This window comes from Sciurus carolinensis, chromosome 12 (genome assembly GCF_902686445.1).
Source record: "Sciurus carolinensis chromosome 12, mSciCar1.2, whole genome shotgun sequence".
Taxonomy (NCBI): domain Eukaryota; kingdom Metazoa; phylum Chordata; class Mammalia; order Rodentia; family Sciuridae; genus Sciurus; species Sciurus carolinensis.
Genome location: NC_062224.1, coordinates 12,729,547 through 12,745,773, shown reverse-complemented (window position 1 = coordinate 12,745,773; position 16,227 = coordinate 12,729,547). Strand labels below are relative to the sequence as shown.

The window sequence follows — 16,227 nt, the reverse complement described above, 5'->3', positions numbered from 1 at the left end:
TCAACACTGTCAACACAGAGAGAGAAGAACCAGAGATGATACAGGTATGATTCTGGCTCCTTGGGTAAAGTGTATGACCCTTTTGCTAAGGGGTCATCATATAGCATATGGTTTCCTATCCTTTCAGAGAATATATACTACACATAATTTGAGATTACTCTATGCCAAAGTCATAAGGTTTGCTGTCCTGAGCTACCTAAAGTATATCTGTCCATATAGTAAACGGTTCTGGACTCTGTTATTCACTGCTTATTTGTTTCAGTAGGTCAGTCCTAAGACCCAGGTGATCATTTAAAAAAGTGATGCACACAAAGGATGAAAAAGCTGGCCCCAGACTGCTTTAGTCTGGAAGCCCAGGTGTACCCTGTCTCCTCACAGGTGTTCAGGCCATCAACCATCATCCTTTGCTACTACTGGTGACCTGGCTGTGGGATCCCTTTCTTCCATCTCCATTTATCAGAGGATGGCACATACAACAGAAACTAAATAACCATCTTTCTTAGACTGAAATACGTGACAGTGAGAGAGGTTTTTACAAGTGAAACATAAGCTTTTGGTGGGTAGGCTTTTGAGGTACCTCAGGATCTGTCATTTCTTGGGTCTTAAGCTATTATCTAGGTCACTGCTTTTCAAGCTAAGCATGCCTACAAATTACATGAGGAGGTGTATGTTCATATTTCTAACAAAATTCTAACTCAATGCCAAGCTGCAATCCACACAAATCCTGAGAGGAACAGTGTTCAAATGCAACTAACTAGTAATAATCCACATAAGTCACGCTTACCTCTTTTTCTTTTCTGAGGAAATTGTCCTTTAACTAACTTAAGGGTTGTTGGAGAGCGTGATCCACTGTCTGTTCCAGGTACAGTTCTTTTGGGAAGTGGGCGACACAAGTTCACCCTTTTACTCTGCCCTAGGAGTGGCATGCTGGCTTTTCTCTTCGGCTGCACTCTCAGATTTGATGCTGGACTCAAGGGAACTACAGTTCCCTTTTTCACTCTCAATATTTCCTCAGAATTCTTTTCTGTTTCAGTTTCTTTCCTTATTTCCACCTCCGAGTCAAGAAATTCAGGATCTGGAGTCATAACTAAAGAAAATCCAGCATCACAAATTCCATCTGAAATACAAGGAGACTGAGGATGCTCTGCTAAAAAATCCAAAGCAGTAGAAACTTCCAAAGTGTAACCACTAGGATCTGAAAAATAAGACCTCAACTGAGTCAAAAACTCTACAGGGCACTTTTCAGGTGGAGGAACTAAGTCAAAATCACTGGATGATTTCCCAAAGAATGCAGTCTTTTTCATTCCATCCCGAGGAACAGTCAATGAAGGGCTTTTATCCACCCTGTACAGTTCTTGAAAATTATGCTTTACTAATGTGTTTGGACGGGTTCCTTCTTCAGGAAGTGCTTTCTTTGCTTCCAGCAGGGCGCAATTAAGGGCAGGTAAAAGAGGTATCACTTTCAATGAGATGTCATCTTCAATTTTCAAATCTTTCACCCCTAAAACACATGTCATATATTAAAAACCTGAGGTTGTTTTGTTCTGTCTTTAAATAAAACATGCAAGAAAAATATATTTAGATGGAATGGTTAAAATATGCTACAGTATTTCAAATGACAGCCTAAATAGCAACTTTAAAAGACTTATGGGTACACTTCATAAATAAGTATCTCCATATATTTGAAATTAGATGCACATTTTGAACTGAAAAAGAATCATTTAATATGCAATTGCTAGGTTAGAATGAATTAAGCTAAGCCCTGCCTCCAGCTCCATTTCACTTGACAAGCAGTTCAACAGGTCCTTCAAAGCAGTAGTTCTTTGAAGGCAGATGGACAATGGGCAGATCTGCTTTCCTTTTAATTCTCATTTTCTTTCTTTAAAATATATCTTATTTTATATCTATCTTATATAACGCACCTCAAAATCTTTTTAGAAGATATAATACAAATCAGGTGAACTGAAAGGAGTAAAGGATTTAAATAATCCCCAAATCTCACTGAAAGAGCAGTTGCTAATTTCATCACCTTTTCTATCAAATGAAACAAAAATTTTAAAAATTAACTAAACCAATTAGCTGTGTTTCACCTCATCTCCTTGGTTCACTCTTGGAGTGTTCATTTTTTTTTTAGTAAACTGATAACTTAAAAAGAAGTAGTGAGGAAAAAAGAAAGGCTAGATCCTCTATTATCTGTTTAAGAAAAGTAACTTAAGAAATTTCTGTCACTCGTAATATAAACCCACATATACGAAGACTTCCAGTGCCCAATAAATGCAAATAGAAATCATACCATCATTTTGAAGAAAAGGTATCCTCAGAATTACTAAACACCAAGTTAGTCCTAGTTAAATATATTAATACAATACTAAGTATTAGGAAAAGGGAAAAAAGAGTAAATAAGAATAAATAGGAAAACATGGCTACATATTAAAACAACATTTCCTTTCTTTAAAGCTCATCATTCAAAGAGTAATGAATTAAGGAAAAATAAAAAAGCCCTTATGTATTTTTAAGGACAGAGTTCAGAATAAACTATTAAGCAACCTCATTATTTCAAGATGGAATCTGGAAAGGCAGAACCCAGTATGATTTGTCATAGACTATCAAAAAAAATCTATGAAAGAGAACTTAATTTAGCTAGGCAATATATTACTCATTTTTCTTTTTGGTACTGAGGATTTAACCTGGGAGTGCTTTACCACTAAGCTGCAGGGGCGTCTGGAATTCCATCCAGTGCTTGACAAAGATCCTCTGGAGGATGTTTGCAAAGGCTCATCCTAAAAGGAATTGCCGGATGTTTTGCTCTGGAGCATGGTGTTTTTTCTGTTGTGTTTTTCTGATAATATATTACTCATTTCAGTCTGAACGGATTGCTTAAGGGGATGAGGGGAATACAACAAAAATTCCAGAAAATATTACCTACAATCTGAAAAACAAAATTAATAATAATTTTGCAACCATGCAATGAGTCCCTGAAAGCCTCTGGAGAAAATAGTTATAGATCTGCCTTTGTCTCCAACAGGCTGGTTAAATTCTAACGATGGTTTTGTTTATGTGTGGTGGTGAGGTAAGAGAATAAGGTTTCACAACATTCCTTCCTTCCTACAAAGAATATGTCACCCCTATAATAAACATTGGTACACAATAACCATTGGGACCGCTGCTTTCCTGTAGCCCTTAACTCAGCAATTTAGATATTAACCAGATGGACCTAGTAGAGATGGTCACATGAGATTACTTGTCTATCGCTTTAAACGCGAGAATAATAAGAATAGTCTTAGGTCACATAGAGTTTAGATATTAAGGAAATAAACATTATATTAGCTCATCGACGTAGTTAGATATTCTTAAAACAATTATGATTAGGTAAGGATAATCTGTAAGGTTGCTGTTTTCTGCTTATGCTTTGGAAACTTCTTTAATACTAACCACAAGACTGCCATTATAGCCTGAAGAAACATGTATATAAACCCAGAATTCCCCAGAATAAGGGATTGATTACACTAGAACTAGAGTCTGTGTCTTTCATTCTCCATCCATCGCCGACGCTGTCTCCCCGCGCCCCGTTTACCTGTGTGGAACCCATGGACTCCTACTAGGGCTGGACCCTGGCACTAAGCTATATTCCTAATCCTTTTTTATTTTGAGACAGGGTCTCACTAAGTTGCTAAGGCAATAACTGGCATTGAACTTATGATCCTCCTGTCTCAGGTTTCCAAACCACTGGGATTACAGGAATGTGCCACCATGCCTGGCTAATATTATTCAATTTGAAACAAATAACTGAAGTTTTACTTCTGAATGACTGTTAAGGGGGGAAAAAAGTCTTCATGAACCTGAGTAGCATGTGAAACACAAAACTCCAATAAGTATTCAAATAGAATTCCTGGGCTGTTCCTGGGTACAGGTTCAACTTTGACACAGTTACAATAAGAGCACCTATTTTAATGATTTCTAAATACTTAACATGATATATGCAATCAGCTTTTGCCATTCTTTTATTACAGTTGGTAATGTTCTGCTCATTCCAAAGACATGATACCCAAGAAAGTGAAGCTCTTTGTTTTGAGTAACAATGCACAATTTAAAACAAAAGTCAACTTAAGCCAGGCGTGGTGGCATACACTTATAGTTCCAGATACTTGAGAAGCTGAGGTGGAAAGATCACCTGAGCCAATGAATTCAAGATCAGTCTGGGCAGCATAGCAAGATCCTGTCTCAAACATAACCAAACATATGTTAAAAATAAAACAAGCAGCAACAATAAAACCTTTTAAATACTTTTCTGTAATGGTTGCAGCTTTATAAATTTAAGACACAATTTTTTGTTCAAAAAACAACATAGTGTACAGCAGGTGTTGAAGCTCAATGGTAGAGCACTTGGCTAATAGGTATAAGGCTCTGGGTTAGCTCCCTAGGACCACAAACTAAAGAAAACCCCACACATTTATGAAACTGAGAATTTCTTCATGTTGAAAAACAAAAGACTCACTTTCATTTACTTATTTGTTCAGCAAATATTTATTATTTTTGAGGTGTCCAGTACTGGTAGGGCTTAAGGATTCAGTAGAATATGAGAAAGGCAGGTACTAGGTCAGGGATACAGTTCAATGGTAAAGAATTCGCTTAGCATTCATGAGGCCCTAAGTTCTGTTCTCAGGAAAATGAAGGAAAAAAGAGAATTATGAGAAGGGTAGGTGTTTAATTATATAAGTAAATATTTAAATTATATTAATGGTAAGCATAGTTGAGGTTATAAAAAAAAACTGATACTGAAACTACAACTTGACATATATGAATAAGCTAGATCAGTGTTCCTTAAGGTTTTTGTTCATTATCCTCCCTCAGGAGCCTTCTTAGGTCTATTTTTTTCCCCTAATTGCCATAAGAAAATGTAATGCCAGAGATACACTGCATATCTGTTTTCATACTGTATAAAAAATATTTTTTCACCACAGGAATCAAATTTCAGTCCTTTGGGCAGTCAACATCACCCTGAGAATGCATGAGCCAAATATGGAGACCAATAGTCCAAACAGTAGGAAGAGTATCCATGAAGACCGTGCTTACCCACAGGATAGGCTATGGCAAAACTATCTCCTAACTACTGTTGTTCAGTAACAAATTCAATTTTAGACATTCTGAATTTGAAGTACCTTGGAGATATCAAGGTGGAAATGTCAGGGGATGTTAGAGATACACGTCTGAAGCTCAGAGGACAGGGTAAGCCTGCAAAGGAGGTCTGAGATCAACTAGGAAGATTAAGGGATGACAAGAAACAGCATTTAACAGTTTATGTGCTACTGAAAGGTCAAGTTAGATGAGGACTTGATAATATGCAACAGATCAAGTGAACTGGATACTACTGTATCCTTACCTGTTGACAGGTGTGAATGGAACAAATATAACCCATGTAGACCCATCTGCTCACCTACAAAATCTATACAAATGGGAATTAGAAGAAGAAAAGTTAGGTTGTCAATCTTACATAACAAAAGTTAAGTACACTGAAAACTTTCATCCCAAAAAAGTTGTCCTTACTTGTTGGTTCTGGTATTAAGGCTGATGATGTAAGTAAAATAAAAAATCCCCGGTCTTCTAAGCATTTAATGATTGCCTGAAACGCAAAAAAATAACATTTAAAAAAAGGATCTTCGACACCCCTCTCATCTACCACAGTGTATTCTGAGCTCAAAAGAATTTTTTAAATTCTTGAAATGTTAAGGTTTCTAAGCATCACAGAATTTAGAGACCAGTATTACAAATTTCCAGTTTCTTAGTTCAAATAATCATGGCCATGTTCTAGGTATAATAACTATAACAGCAAGGGTTAGTTTAGAAGAGTGCTTAATTATTCCACAGGTCAATCAGAAAAGTCTTTTTTGGGGTTTTGGGGGTACCAGGGACTAAACTCAGGGGCACGTGACCACTGAGCCACATCCCTAGCCCTATTTTCTTTTTTTTCTTTTTTTTTTTTTTTTTTTGTGGTACTGGGGGATCAAACCCAGCTATCTCCCCAGACCCCCAGCCCTATTTTCTATTTTTATTTAGAAACAGGATCTCACTGAGTTGCACAGTGCCTCACTTTTGCTAAGGCTGGCTTTGAACTCACAATTCTCTTGCTTCAGCCTCCTGAGCCACTGGGATTATAGGCATGGGCAACTGGCTGGGCCAGAAAAGCCTTTTTTCACTTTTTCCCACTGAGATAGTTGCAATTTCAAACCACTGAAGACAATGTTACGAGGCAGCCACTGATTCAAGGAGAATCAGACTTATAAGTAGCACCTTAAGCTTATATTTACATGAAAATTATTGTATAATCCTGAAGCTAGGAGCACTAGAAATACAATCCAATGAAAGACTTCTTTTTATAACAACCTAAAAAGATAAACAACATCCCAGGTAGTAGGTGAAATTATCAAAAAGTTATCATTCCAAATCATAAGGTTAACAGTTCCATTTTCGACATTTCAAAAACATGTACCCCTAACAAAGATAAAACCCAATGTCCATACAATACCAAAAGAAAACAAAACAAAACCTGAGACACCATCATAAATTGAGATACAAGAAGGATAAAAAATGTGTTAGTCAATGAATATTAAGTTCATAGACTGGGCATGGTGCATTCCTGTTAATTCCAGTGACTCTGGAGGTTGAGGCAGGAGGATCATAAGTTGGAGGCCAGTCTAGGTAACTTCGTGAGACCCTGTCTCAAGATAAAAATGGTTAGAGATGGAACTCAGTGGTAGAGCAACCCTGGGTTCAATCCCCTTAGTTAATAAATTAAATAAATACTATACACTGAAAATCCTTTTAAGCAAATTAAAAGAATTCAATCTAGGTAACAGCCAACTAATACACAGATACAATTTCTCAATTAAGGGGAAAATAATTACATTTTAAATGAATGACTCTTACCAATTGTTTATTTTTAATGTAGTCTGTTAATTTATCTATCCTTTCCCCTTGTTTGTTTGACAGTTCCACCTCATACAAATCAAAGCACAAATTTTGGCAAGAGACTATAAAGGAAATCAGAAAAACAACATTCTTTTATTTTTTAATAGTTCATTCAATCATTTTATATGTTACAAAAATGAAAGGCAAACTAGGGATACTACTCAATAAATCTTTATCACTTAATGTTCTTAGTTATAAAACTACTTAGTAAAAAGTCATTGAAATAATTTCAAAACAATGCTCATTTACATTGACACTGCTATAGGGTAAACAGGACAAATACTGTATAAACAAAATAAACAACAATATTCCAAAGATTAACCTAAGAGACCAGTGTGTGTGTGTGTGTGTGTGTGTGTGTTTGTGTGTGTGTACGTGTATACGCTGCAAGAGAGAATGGATAAAAACATGAACAAAAGTCCAGGACATGCAGTGTGCCATCACGTTTCAACAGACCTTTCTGCTCCGAGTAATTCTGTTTTTTAAAGGCAGCTTCTGGTAGTCGTTTTTTCAAAGAAGACACTTTCATTACATACTTAAAATCAAGTTCCTGTGGTCTAAAAAGCAAGGATATCAAGCAATGCAATAAATATTGATATTATATATAGTTCCATAATTTTTGGTTTTCTAACATAAATGGCAAATGAAAATAGAATAACCACAAAAAGTACTTAAAATGATAAAATCTAGCTATAATAATATGCATTTATATACAGTATAGATTTTCAAACAAATGACCCAAATCTGCAAATTGGTTCACATTTTCTGAATACATGCAATTTTGGTGAAACCAAAATTTTACCAGAAGTTTCAACAAATTATGTATACTAAAACTGAGAATTTAAAAAATTATGCTAAGAGTTGAAAACTCTTACACATACAGATCTTTTAAATCATCTCCCAACTACTTTTTCCTTTTTCAAAACTTATTTTTGAAAGGTTTAGACTGGCTTAAACTGTGCAAAAATGGAACAAAAAAATTCTTTTATACACTTCATTCGTATCTAAATGTCACCAGTATACCATATTTACTTTATTCTGCCTTTCTATATAACCATATTAATTCTGATTCTTTTGAAAATAAAATGCAAATGTGATTTTTTTTACCCCAAATAATTCTTTAAAAAGAAAATTTTCTGACACAATGGCAAAGTAATTAGCAAATTCACAAAATTCACAACGCTACAGTACTATTACTTAACCTACAGAAGTGATACTGTGTCCTCTCTGCTTTATACTGGAAAGCATACAACATCTATTCTGCTAATAGTTATATTAAGTTGACCCTTAGTTAAGATGGGATTTGCCAGTTTTCTGCACTTTATGATTAGTAAGCAAGTTAAAGAGATATGCAAATATCCATCCTTCTCTTAACTATTTTTAGCATCCACTTGATTATTATACTTCAACATATTCTGTACATTTGGTAGTTGTGCTCTATTTTGAGGAAGAACCTTTCCTTCTTGCTCATTTATTCACAAAATTCTTATTTTATTTTACGGGTTATAATACCCCTTTGCCTCTTCTTTAAAAAGGCCAGCAGAAAGAAAACGAATTGATACCACACCAGTTTTCACCTTGTATTTTGATTAAACTGTCTATCTTTCAGTGGTTTTGAGTATAAAGAATTGGCTGAATGAGGGCTAGGGATATAGCTCAGTTGGTAAAGTGCTTGCCTCAAATGCCCAAGGCCGGTGGTTCAATCCCCAGCAACACACACACAAGAAAAAAGAAAAAGAAAAAAGGAATCAGCTGAATGAAGAGAGTTCATAAGATGTACTTCACAGTTTGCCTAGAGAAAATATTCATTATGTTAATTCATTATAGTGTAATATAGATGTATCAGCTACTTTTTTTTTTTTTTTTTTGTTGCAGTGCTGGGGATTGAACCCAGGGCCTTGTGCTTACGAGGCAAGCACGCTACCAACTGAGCTATATTCCCAGCCCTATCAGCTACTTTTATTTAATTTTTTTTTCACAGAGAATCCTGTAAAAGCTAGAAACTTAGGTACTGCATATCTTTTTTTTTTTTTTTTTTTTTTGACACCAGGAATTAAACCCTAGGGGTGCCTAACATCCCAGTCCTTTCTTTTCCTTTTTTTATGTTGAGACAGGGTCTTGATATGTTTCTTAGGGCCTTGCTAAGTTGCTGAAGTTGGCTTTAAACTTCTGATCCTCCTTGCCTCATACTCCCCTGGCACCAGTGTGTGACACCACACCCAGCAGTTACTGCACATCTTAATAAAGACTCAGTAAGAGGACTGAGAGGCTATAATCTTGTATTTGTTATTAAGGCAAACCTGATTTTCTTTGGAGAAATGTTAAACCTCTAATATAAAGTAATTTATTCTGAGAGTTCATTTTTCCATCAATAGATTAGAATTTAGGTCTCCTGTGTCATGTCTTTGTGCTCTATACACCTATTCAAATATACCCTAATCTAAAAGCAAGTATAATTGTTGCACTCACACCACTGCCAACCAGCAAGAATTCCAGCAGTAAGAAAACAACCACCACCACAACAAAAAAACAAACCTAAGGCAGTACAAGCATTTAGAAAGGAAACAAAATACTTACAGTTGTGTTGGAACTATCGTACCGTAAGTAGACCAAAGAGTTATATCGCACAGCACACAACCTTGAATAATTAACTGTCCTTTCCATGGAGAGAGAACTTTAAGAAATGAGGATAAAAAAAAAAAAAAAGAAACTAATTATTTATGAATAAAGTATTTACTAAAAACTGAAAGACCAAAAAAAATAATTTCTTACCATTTTTACTGAGTTCAACTCTAGAAAAGGAAAAAAAAAAAAAAAAGCATTCTTATTAGAGGCAAAAGAAGAAAATTCAGTAAAACAAAGTATGTATATAATTACTTACATGCTTTTATGAGCTGGTACTGCCATCGTTTTAGGTTCCCGGTACTGAAAAGCTACAATTACATAAGGACAGATCTGTCTTGGTCGCTTAATAACAGTGTTGCCTGAAAGTTCATAGAGGTAATACTGAAAAAACAAAAATACATATTTATCAGTACTACGGAATTACACTTGTACCAAATTTACCTCTACTTTACCCAGCCCTGAAACTTAACATTAGATTCAGAAATATACTTTAGGTATTATTTATTCATAGGTGACTATACCTGACTCAGTTCAAAGGCACGAAAATGACTTGTCTTGTGAGAAACTTTATTTGTATCTGCTGCCACGTGGCAATCATAGCCAGAAGATGGCCTAGTGTAGTTAGTTGTGTAATTCTCAGACACAAACTTGACTTTTCCCTAGAACGAAAAAATTAAGACTGATCAGATGTCTTCACATAGCAAACACATTTACTATAAGATTCATAAGCCTAACAAGGATGTGGCTGTGCTTGCACCACCAGTCACCCTAGTAAGGATTATCTTTAAAAAATAATGATCTTGGGCTAGGGTTTAGCTCAGTGGTAAAGCACTTGTCTAGCATGTGTGAGGCACTAGGTTCAATCCTCAACACCACATAAAAATAAATTAAATAAAGGTATTTTGTCCATCTACAACTAAAAATTTAAAAAAATAATAAAACCCAATGATCTTAAGATTAGTAGTTTTAATTATCACAAGTATCTTAAAATTAAAAATCTGGTGTGTTTGGTTACCTTTCTGAGGCAAATGTCCACAGCTTTTATCACAATATCAAAGGAATACATGAATAACTCCTAACTTAAAGAGAATCAAAAAAATTATTTTTTTGGCTAGGCAGTGGTGCACACCTGTAATCCCAGTGACTCAGGAGGGTGAGACAGGAGGGTTACAAGTTTGATGCCAGCATCATCAACTTAGTGAGACCCTTTCTCAAAATTAAAAAAAGAAACATGTAAGAGAAAAACTATAGAGTCTACCATCTTTTATGATATACTCTGTGAATGGCTATTTAGTAACGATAACGGAAAATATAACAAAATTTAAAATTTCAAAAGATGAGTTTTTTAAACCAAAGTATTAATAATTGTAAATTATGCCAGGGCCCAGTAGTCAGGAAGGAGTAAATGCGTAGCAAAATGCTTAGCGGGCAGTTAGCCCTGATCACTGAACAGCCAACAGTGTCTCCCATTATAGACTTCTTCAACAGGATCAAAGTCAAGTTACATATGATGAATTACAATGATTTAAAAAGCTGAATGAAAAATAAGAAAACACTGAATAATGATGGAAGAAAATGTTCATAATATGTTAAGTTTAAAAGGAATATAAATATAGGGCTGGGGAGATAGCTCAGTTGGTAGAGTGCTCACCTCACAAGCACTAAGGCCCTGAGTTCAATCCCCAGCACCGCAAAAAAAAAAAAAAAAAAAAAAAAAAAATATATATATATATATATATAAAAATATAAATATACAAACCACAAACTTTTATGGGGTAAGAAATCAATATACATATGAGAAAAAATACAAAACATATACCATATATACCAAAGTGGGATATAAAACTATAGACAATTTTTACTTTTATAAAAAGAATGAAACTAGCCAGGCATGGTAGCAACACCTATAATCCCAGCAGCTCAGGAGGCTGCGGCAGGAGGATCTTGTGTTCAAAGACAGCCTCAGCAACTCAGCGAGATCCTGTCTTTAAATAAAATACAAAAAAGGTCTGGGGATGTGGTTGAGTGGTCAAGTGACCCTGGGTTCAATCCCCAGTTCCCTCCCCTAACCCCCCCAAAAATGTAGTGTTTCTTTTTTTTTTTCCTACCAGGGATTGAACCAAGGGGCACTCACCCACTAAGTAGTATCCCCAGTCCTTTTTTAAATTTTATTTAGAGACAGGGTCTTGCTGAGTTGCTTAGGTCCTAAGTTGTTGAGGTTGGCATTGAACTCATGATCCTCCTGCCTCAGCCTCCTGAGCCATGCACCACCACCACGGCTGGAACTACATTTTTTACAGAAAGATTTTTTTTTATTGTTCTTCAAGTCCTGCCTCTTCACTTATAGGACCACCAAAGGCAATACTAAGAGGCCAAAAAAAGGTAAATAACACTACTTAGTAACCATAACCTCTACCTTTTCCCATGAAACATCTATGGCCCTGAGCATATTTTGCTTTTCTGAAATAAAATGAGGACTGAGAGCACATAGGCAAAAATTGAACAGCAATCTCTAGCCAGACAGGGAAGCAGACACTGGCAAGAATCCAAGGTAGACACACAAACCTACATAATCAAACTGAAACACTTATTATCTGCACTAACAGGCCTACTTTCTTCACTAGAACAACAGCACTTAAAACAGCAGAATGAAGTTTTAAGGAAGGAAAAGCAAATCATGTCTGTGTTACCTTCCGTCTAGTTTTTGGGGGAACAAACTTTGAAATATGAAGAGTTGGGCTGGGGAGATAGCTCAGTTGGTAGAGTGCTTGCCTTGCAAGCACAAGGCCCTGGGTTCCATCCCCAGCACCGCAAAAAAAAAAAAAAAAAAAAAAAAATATGAAGAGTTTACAGTCTAAAAAGTCAGTAAAACTAAACAAGACCACAGAAATATCCTTAAAAATTCCACCAACGTCTAAAATCAGAGTTTCCTACATTTGGATGAAATTTCTAATTGACTGCCTCACTTAAAATGAACTACTCAGGACTTCAAGATTTATGAGATAAGTACTAAGGTGCCACATAAAGCTGTGAACAAGCTTTGAATGTCTTAAGAATTAAGAAAATGAAGACTTCTTATTTTTGACAATTCAAATCAGACAACAAATGTTTAAATTCATCTTCCATAACTGTAATCATATTATTTTATAAGCAGCTACTTGTTTTATTTCATATTTAAAAAGGAGTTCTGCTAGACAGGGATGAGAGGAAGACTTTTCACTAAACAACTTTTTTCATCATTTTGATATTTCTTTTCTTAAATATGTTCAGATAATGTATTAAATGAACCAAAAATTTGTTTAAAAAAAAAATTTTAGCTTCACTGAATTTGGATACCAAGTACTATCTTTAGCTAATGATCTACAAAGAATATCATAAGCAGATAACCTTAGTTTTTAAAAGAAAATTATATAAAAGCACATCTGGGCCTTTACCTTAATTAGATTAAAAATTACAACATAACCAGATTTCCCATGATACCATGGTCTTGGATGAAGATAGTCTGAGTATTTGGAAATGTATACACCTATAAAAGTATAAAACATAGATTATTTTACACTTTAAACAGACTCTGTACAGATACAATTTACATGTAGGGCTGTCTTTAAATAATACCTCAAAAAGAACAGATAAAAGTTTATTTTAAAAAATGCTATTTTGATATTGCTTACCTTTTTAAAGAATCACTATTTGTGTATCAAAACTTTAAAGTTAAGAATATGTGTTTGACAACCAATTCTAGTTGGGTACAGTAACTAAAATGGGATAAAAAGTATCACATTCTTGGAAAAATCCTAAATGTCTTCTTTGAGATTTCTATGCAATTATTCAAACAAAAGGCCTATGGTAATACGGCAATCTGATTCTCAAGTTATCCTTTGTGCAAAAACATCAATAGGCACTCTTATTTAATAATACTCACTGAGAATCTACTATGTGGTAGGGTTCTGTGCTAGACAGCAGTGACAAAAAAGTAAGTAAAATAAGACCCCAGCCTTCAAAGAAGCTTATCCTGTTAGATTGCAAATTCTATCAAGGCAGAGATTATATTTATTGTTTGCCACTGTAGCCACATCACAGTCCTAAATGTGGTAGGTATTCTGTCCCCAGCAACAGAGAATCATCAAAGGTTTAAGCAACAGATTGCCAGTAAAGAGGAGACTAGAAGAACAATTAGAAAGCTCCAGTAATAGCTGAGAGAGAAGGATCCCTGTAAGGCAATAGCAGTGAAAATAAGGAGAAAGGACAGGCTTCAGAGATATTTCTCAATTGAAACATCTTTTTTGAAATACAAAAGGCAATGGGCGAGAAAGCTTAAGCTACAGTGACAAAGACCAATTAATCTGTGATCAGAAGCTTTGATTCCAGTTATGAAAAAGTTCCTCAAGGGAGAAGGGCAAGTCTGGGTCACAGACACAAAGACCGCAGATTCTCATGAAAATATAAGATTAATACACTTCTAAAACTATAAAACACTGTATTAATAGAACACATTACTATTAAACACATAATTATCCAGTTCTATACAAGCCATTAGTTATGAAACATATGAAGGCAGTAGTGTTATTCCATTATCAAACTCTACATGGGTTCAGAAGGATGTGCTCTTGACAGAATAATCCATCTTTTACTTGTACCACTCTACTGAAATCAGCCTCTGAAGCATCAGCAATAAAATCACATGATTGTAGTAATGTAGGAAAATTTTCATATTTTTTGAGATTGAAGCTGAGGCACTTATTGTAATTTACTTTCTAATTCTTCAGAAAAGAATGCAAATGAAGCAAATCAAATGATGCAAAATGTTATCTGTTAACCTTGGGTTCTCTAACTTTCCTATATGTTAGAATTTTTGTAATGAAGAGACTGGGGTTAAAAAAATAGGGAAAAAGAAAAAAAGGCTTTATGTAATGATACTGGGGTTATAAATTTATCACCCTTATAATATCCTTTAGAAGATATGAGTTGAATGTTTAAATTTTGTTTTACAGTTACTATGTGACCCAGTGATTACATTGCTAGTCACATACCCAAGAGAAATGAAAACATTATGTCTACAAACTTATACATTAATGTTCATAGCTGCAGAATAGTCATAGCATAACAGCCAAAAAGTGAACACAACCCAAATGCCCATCCACTGATGAATAAAGTGTGGCATACAAATATATAATAGATTAGACCATAAGAAAATAATGATGTACAGAGACTATGATATAGATGAACCTCAAAACTATTATGCTAAGTAAATGAAGTTACTCATAAAAGATATACATCATGTGATTCCAATTATGTCCACATCCAGAAGAGGCAAATGTATGGAGACAGAAAACAGCCTAGTTTTCCACCAGTTGCCTACAGCTGGTGATAGTGGGGAAAGGGAAGTCACTGTTCATTGACATAGGATTTCTTTTTGGGTGACAAAAATGGTCTAAAATTAATGGTGTATAATTCTGTGAACAGACTAAACAAACAAACAAACCAAAAAAAAAAAAAAAAGTACAAAACAGCTACACTGAATAGCACACTTTCTAAATGGGTGAATTTTACAGTATTGTGAATTACATCTCAATGCAAGTAATTAAAAAGGGGGTGGATCAGCAAAAATCTAACCATGAAGACCAATAATCCTTCTCAATCCTGATCTCTACATTCTATAGCACCTGACCCTGCAAACCATCCCTCTTCCTGAGATACTTCTTTGTGTGAAGCTCTACTTGCCAATTCTCCACTCAATGGACTACTCTTAATCCTTCCTCATTCAAATGCATTCTATCTCGCCACACCCTGGTCCCATTATTGATCAAAAAGTTTGGTTGTGGGTCATCTATTTTTTCTATACTATCCTAAGTACCCTCAAGACCCAATTCTGATCCTTTCCCAACTATTTTTACCACTTGCAAGTTATGTTTAAGAAACACTTGTGAAAGCTCATTATTTCTCAAATTTAATTCATTAAAGAAGTACTATTCAGTTAATCCTCACAACTCTATTTTCCAAATGAGAAAACTGAAGACTAAAAAAAAATTTCATTGTTAATTATGTTCACCATTACTTATCTCTCTTAACTGATCAGCTTCCCTACCAATCTGCTTCTCTCCTTCAGTGATTCCTTCCTACTAGTAATATCGCTATAGTATACGTTTAAAACTTTATACTTGATTCTTCTCTCTTACTCCTAACATTCCATGGTTGCCAAGTTTGGTCAGTTCTATCTATTCTCCATTCTTATTGCTATTATGATAGTGTAGAAGGGATCCTCATGACAGTGCTAATCTTTGCTTACAAAAAAAAGAAACAACAATAAAACAAAAAACAAAAAAATCCTCAAGTTTTAGATTAAAAACTCATTTAAGTTTAAAGTTCTGATTTCTAAAGATTATGATTGGTTTGACACTAATGATACTGGTATTTAATATAAGTGTTTTACTGTTACTATGATTCTGTAACTATTATACGTTCTTAATAATTCACATTAATTCAATGGTCAGGAAGTGTAAACACGCAAGAAATTCAAATACTTTAGATCAAATTCTCTTTCGAAATAAAATAATAATGATCACTTAAAAATAATAATAAAAGTGTTTTATGAAATTAACTAAACCTTGGGTAGGGATGCAGCTCAGTGGTAGAGCA

At 34.8% G+C, this 16,227-nt stretch overlaps 1 protein-coding gene across 12 annotated transcripts in view; it reads right to left on the bottom strand.

The window, feature by feature from the left end:
- The window catches only part of Tasor2 (transcription activation suppressor family member 2), a 65,174-nt gene that overhangs the window by 25,222 nt on the left and 23,725 nt on the right, over positions 1 to 16,227 (bottom strand). For 8 of the 12 annotated variants that reach the window (XM_047519847.1, XM_047519848.1, XM_047519844.1 and 5 more), the window contains 10 exons: positions 13,026 to 13,117; positions 10,113 to 10,250; positions 9,848 to 9,972; positions 9,739 to 9,758; positions 9,544 to 9,640; positions 7,423 to 7,523; positions 6,925 to 7,028; positions 5,545 to 5,620; positions 5,381 to 5,443; positions 785 to 1,501 (listed from right to left, as the gene is read on the bottom strand). In XM_047519847.1, the coding sequence (XP_047375803.1) occupies positions 785 to 1,501; positions 5,381 to 5,443; positions 5,545 to 5,620; positions 6,925 to 7,028; positions 7,423 to 7,523; positions 9,544 to 9,640; positions 9,739 to 9,758; positions 9,848 to 9,972; positions 10,113 to 10,250; positions 13,026 to 13,117 (1,533 nt within the window). The remainder of the gene's footprint in view (positions 1 to 784; positions 1,502 to 5,380; positions 5,444 to 5,544; positions 5,621 to 6,924; positions 7,029 to 7,422; positions 7,524 to 9,543; positions 9,641 to 9,738; positions 9,759 to 9,847; positions 9,973 to 10,112; positions 10,251 to 13,025; positions 13,118 to 16,227) is intronic. The other 4 variants (XM_047519849.1, XM_047519853.1, XM_047519852.1 and 1 more) reach the window with 1 other exon arrangement.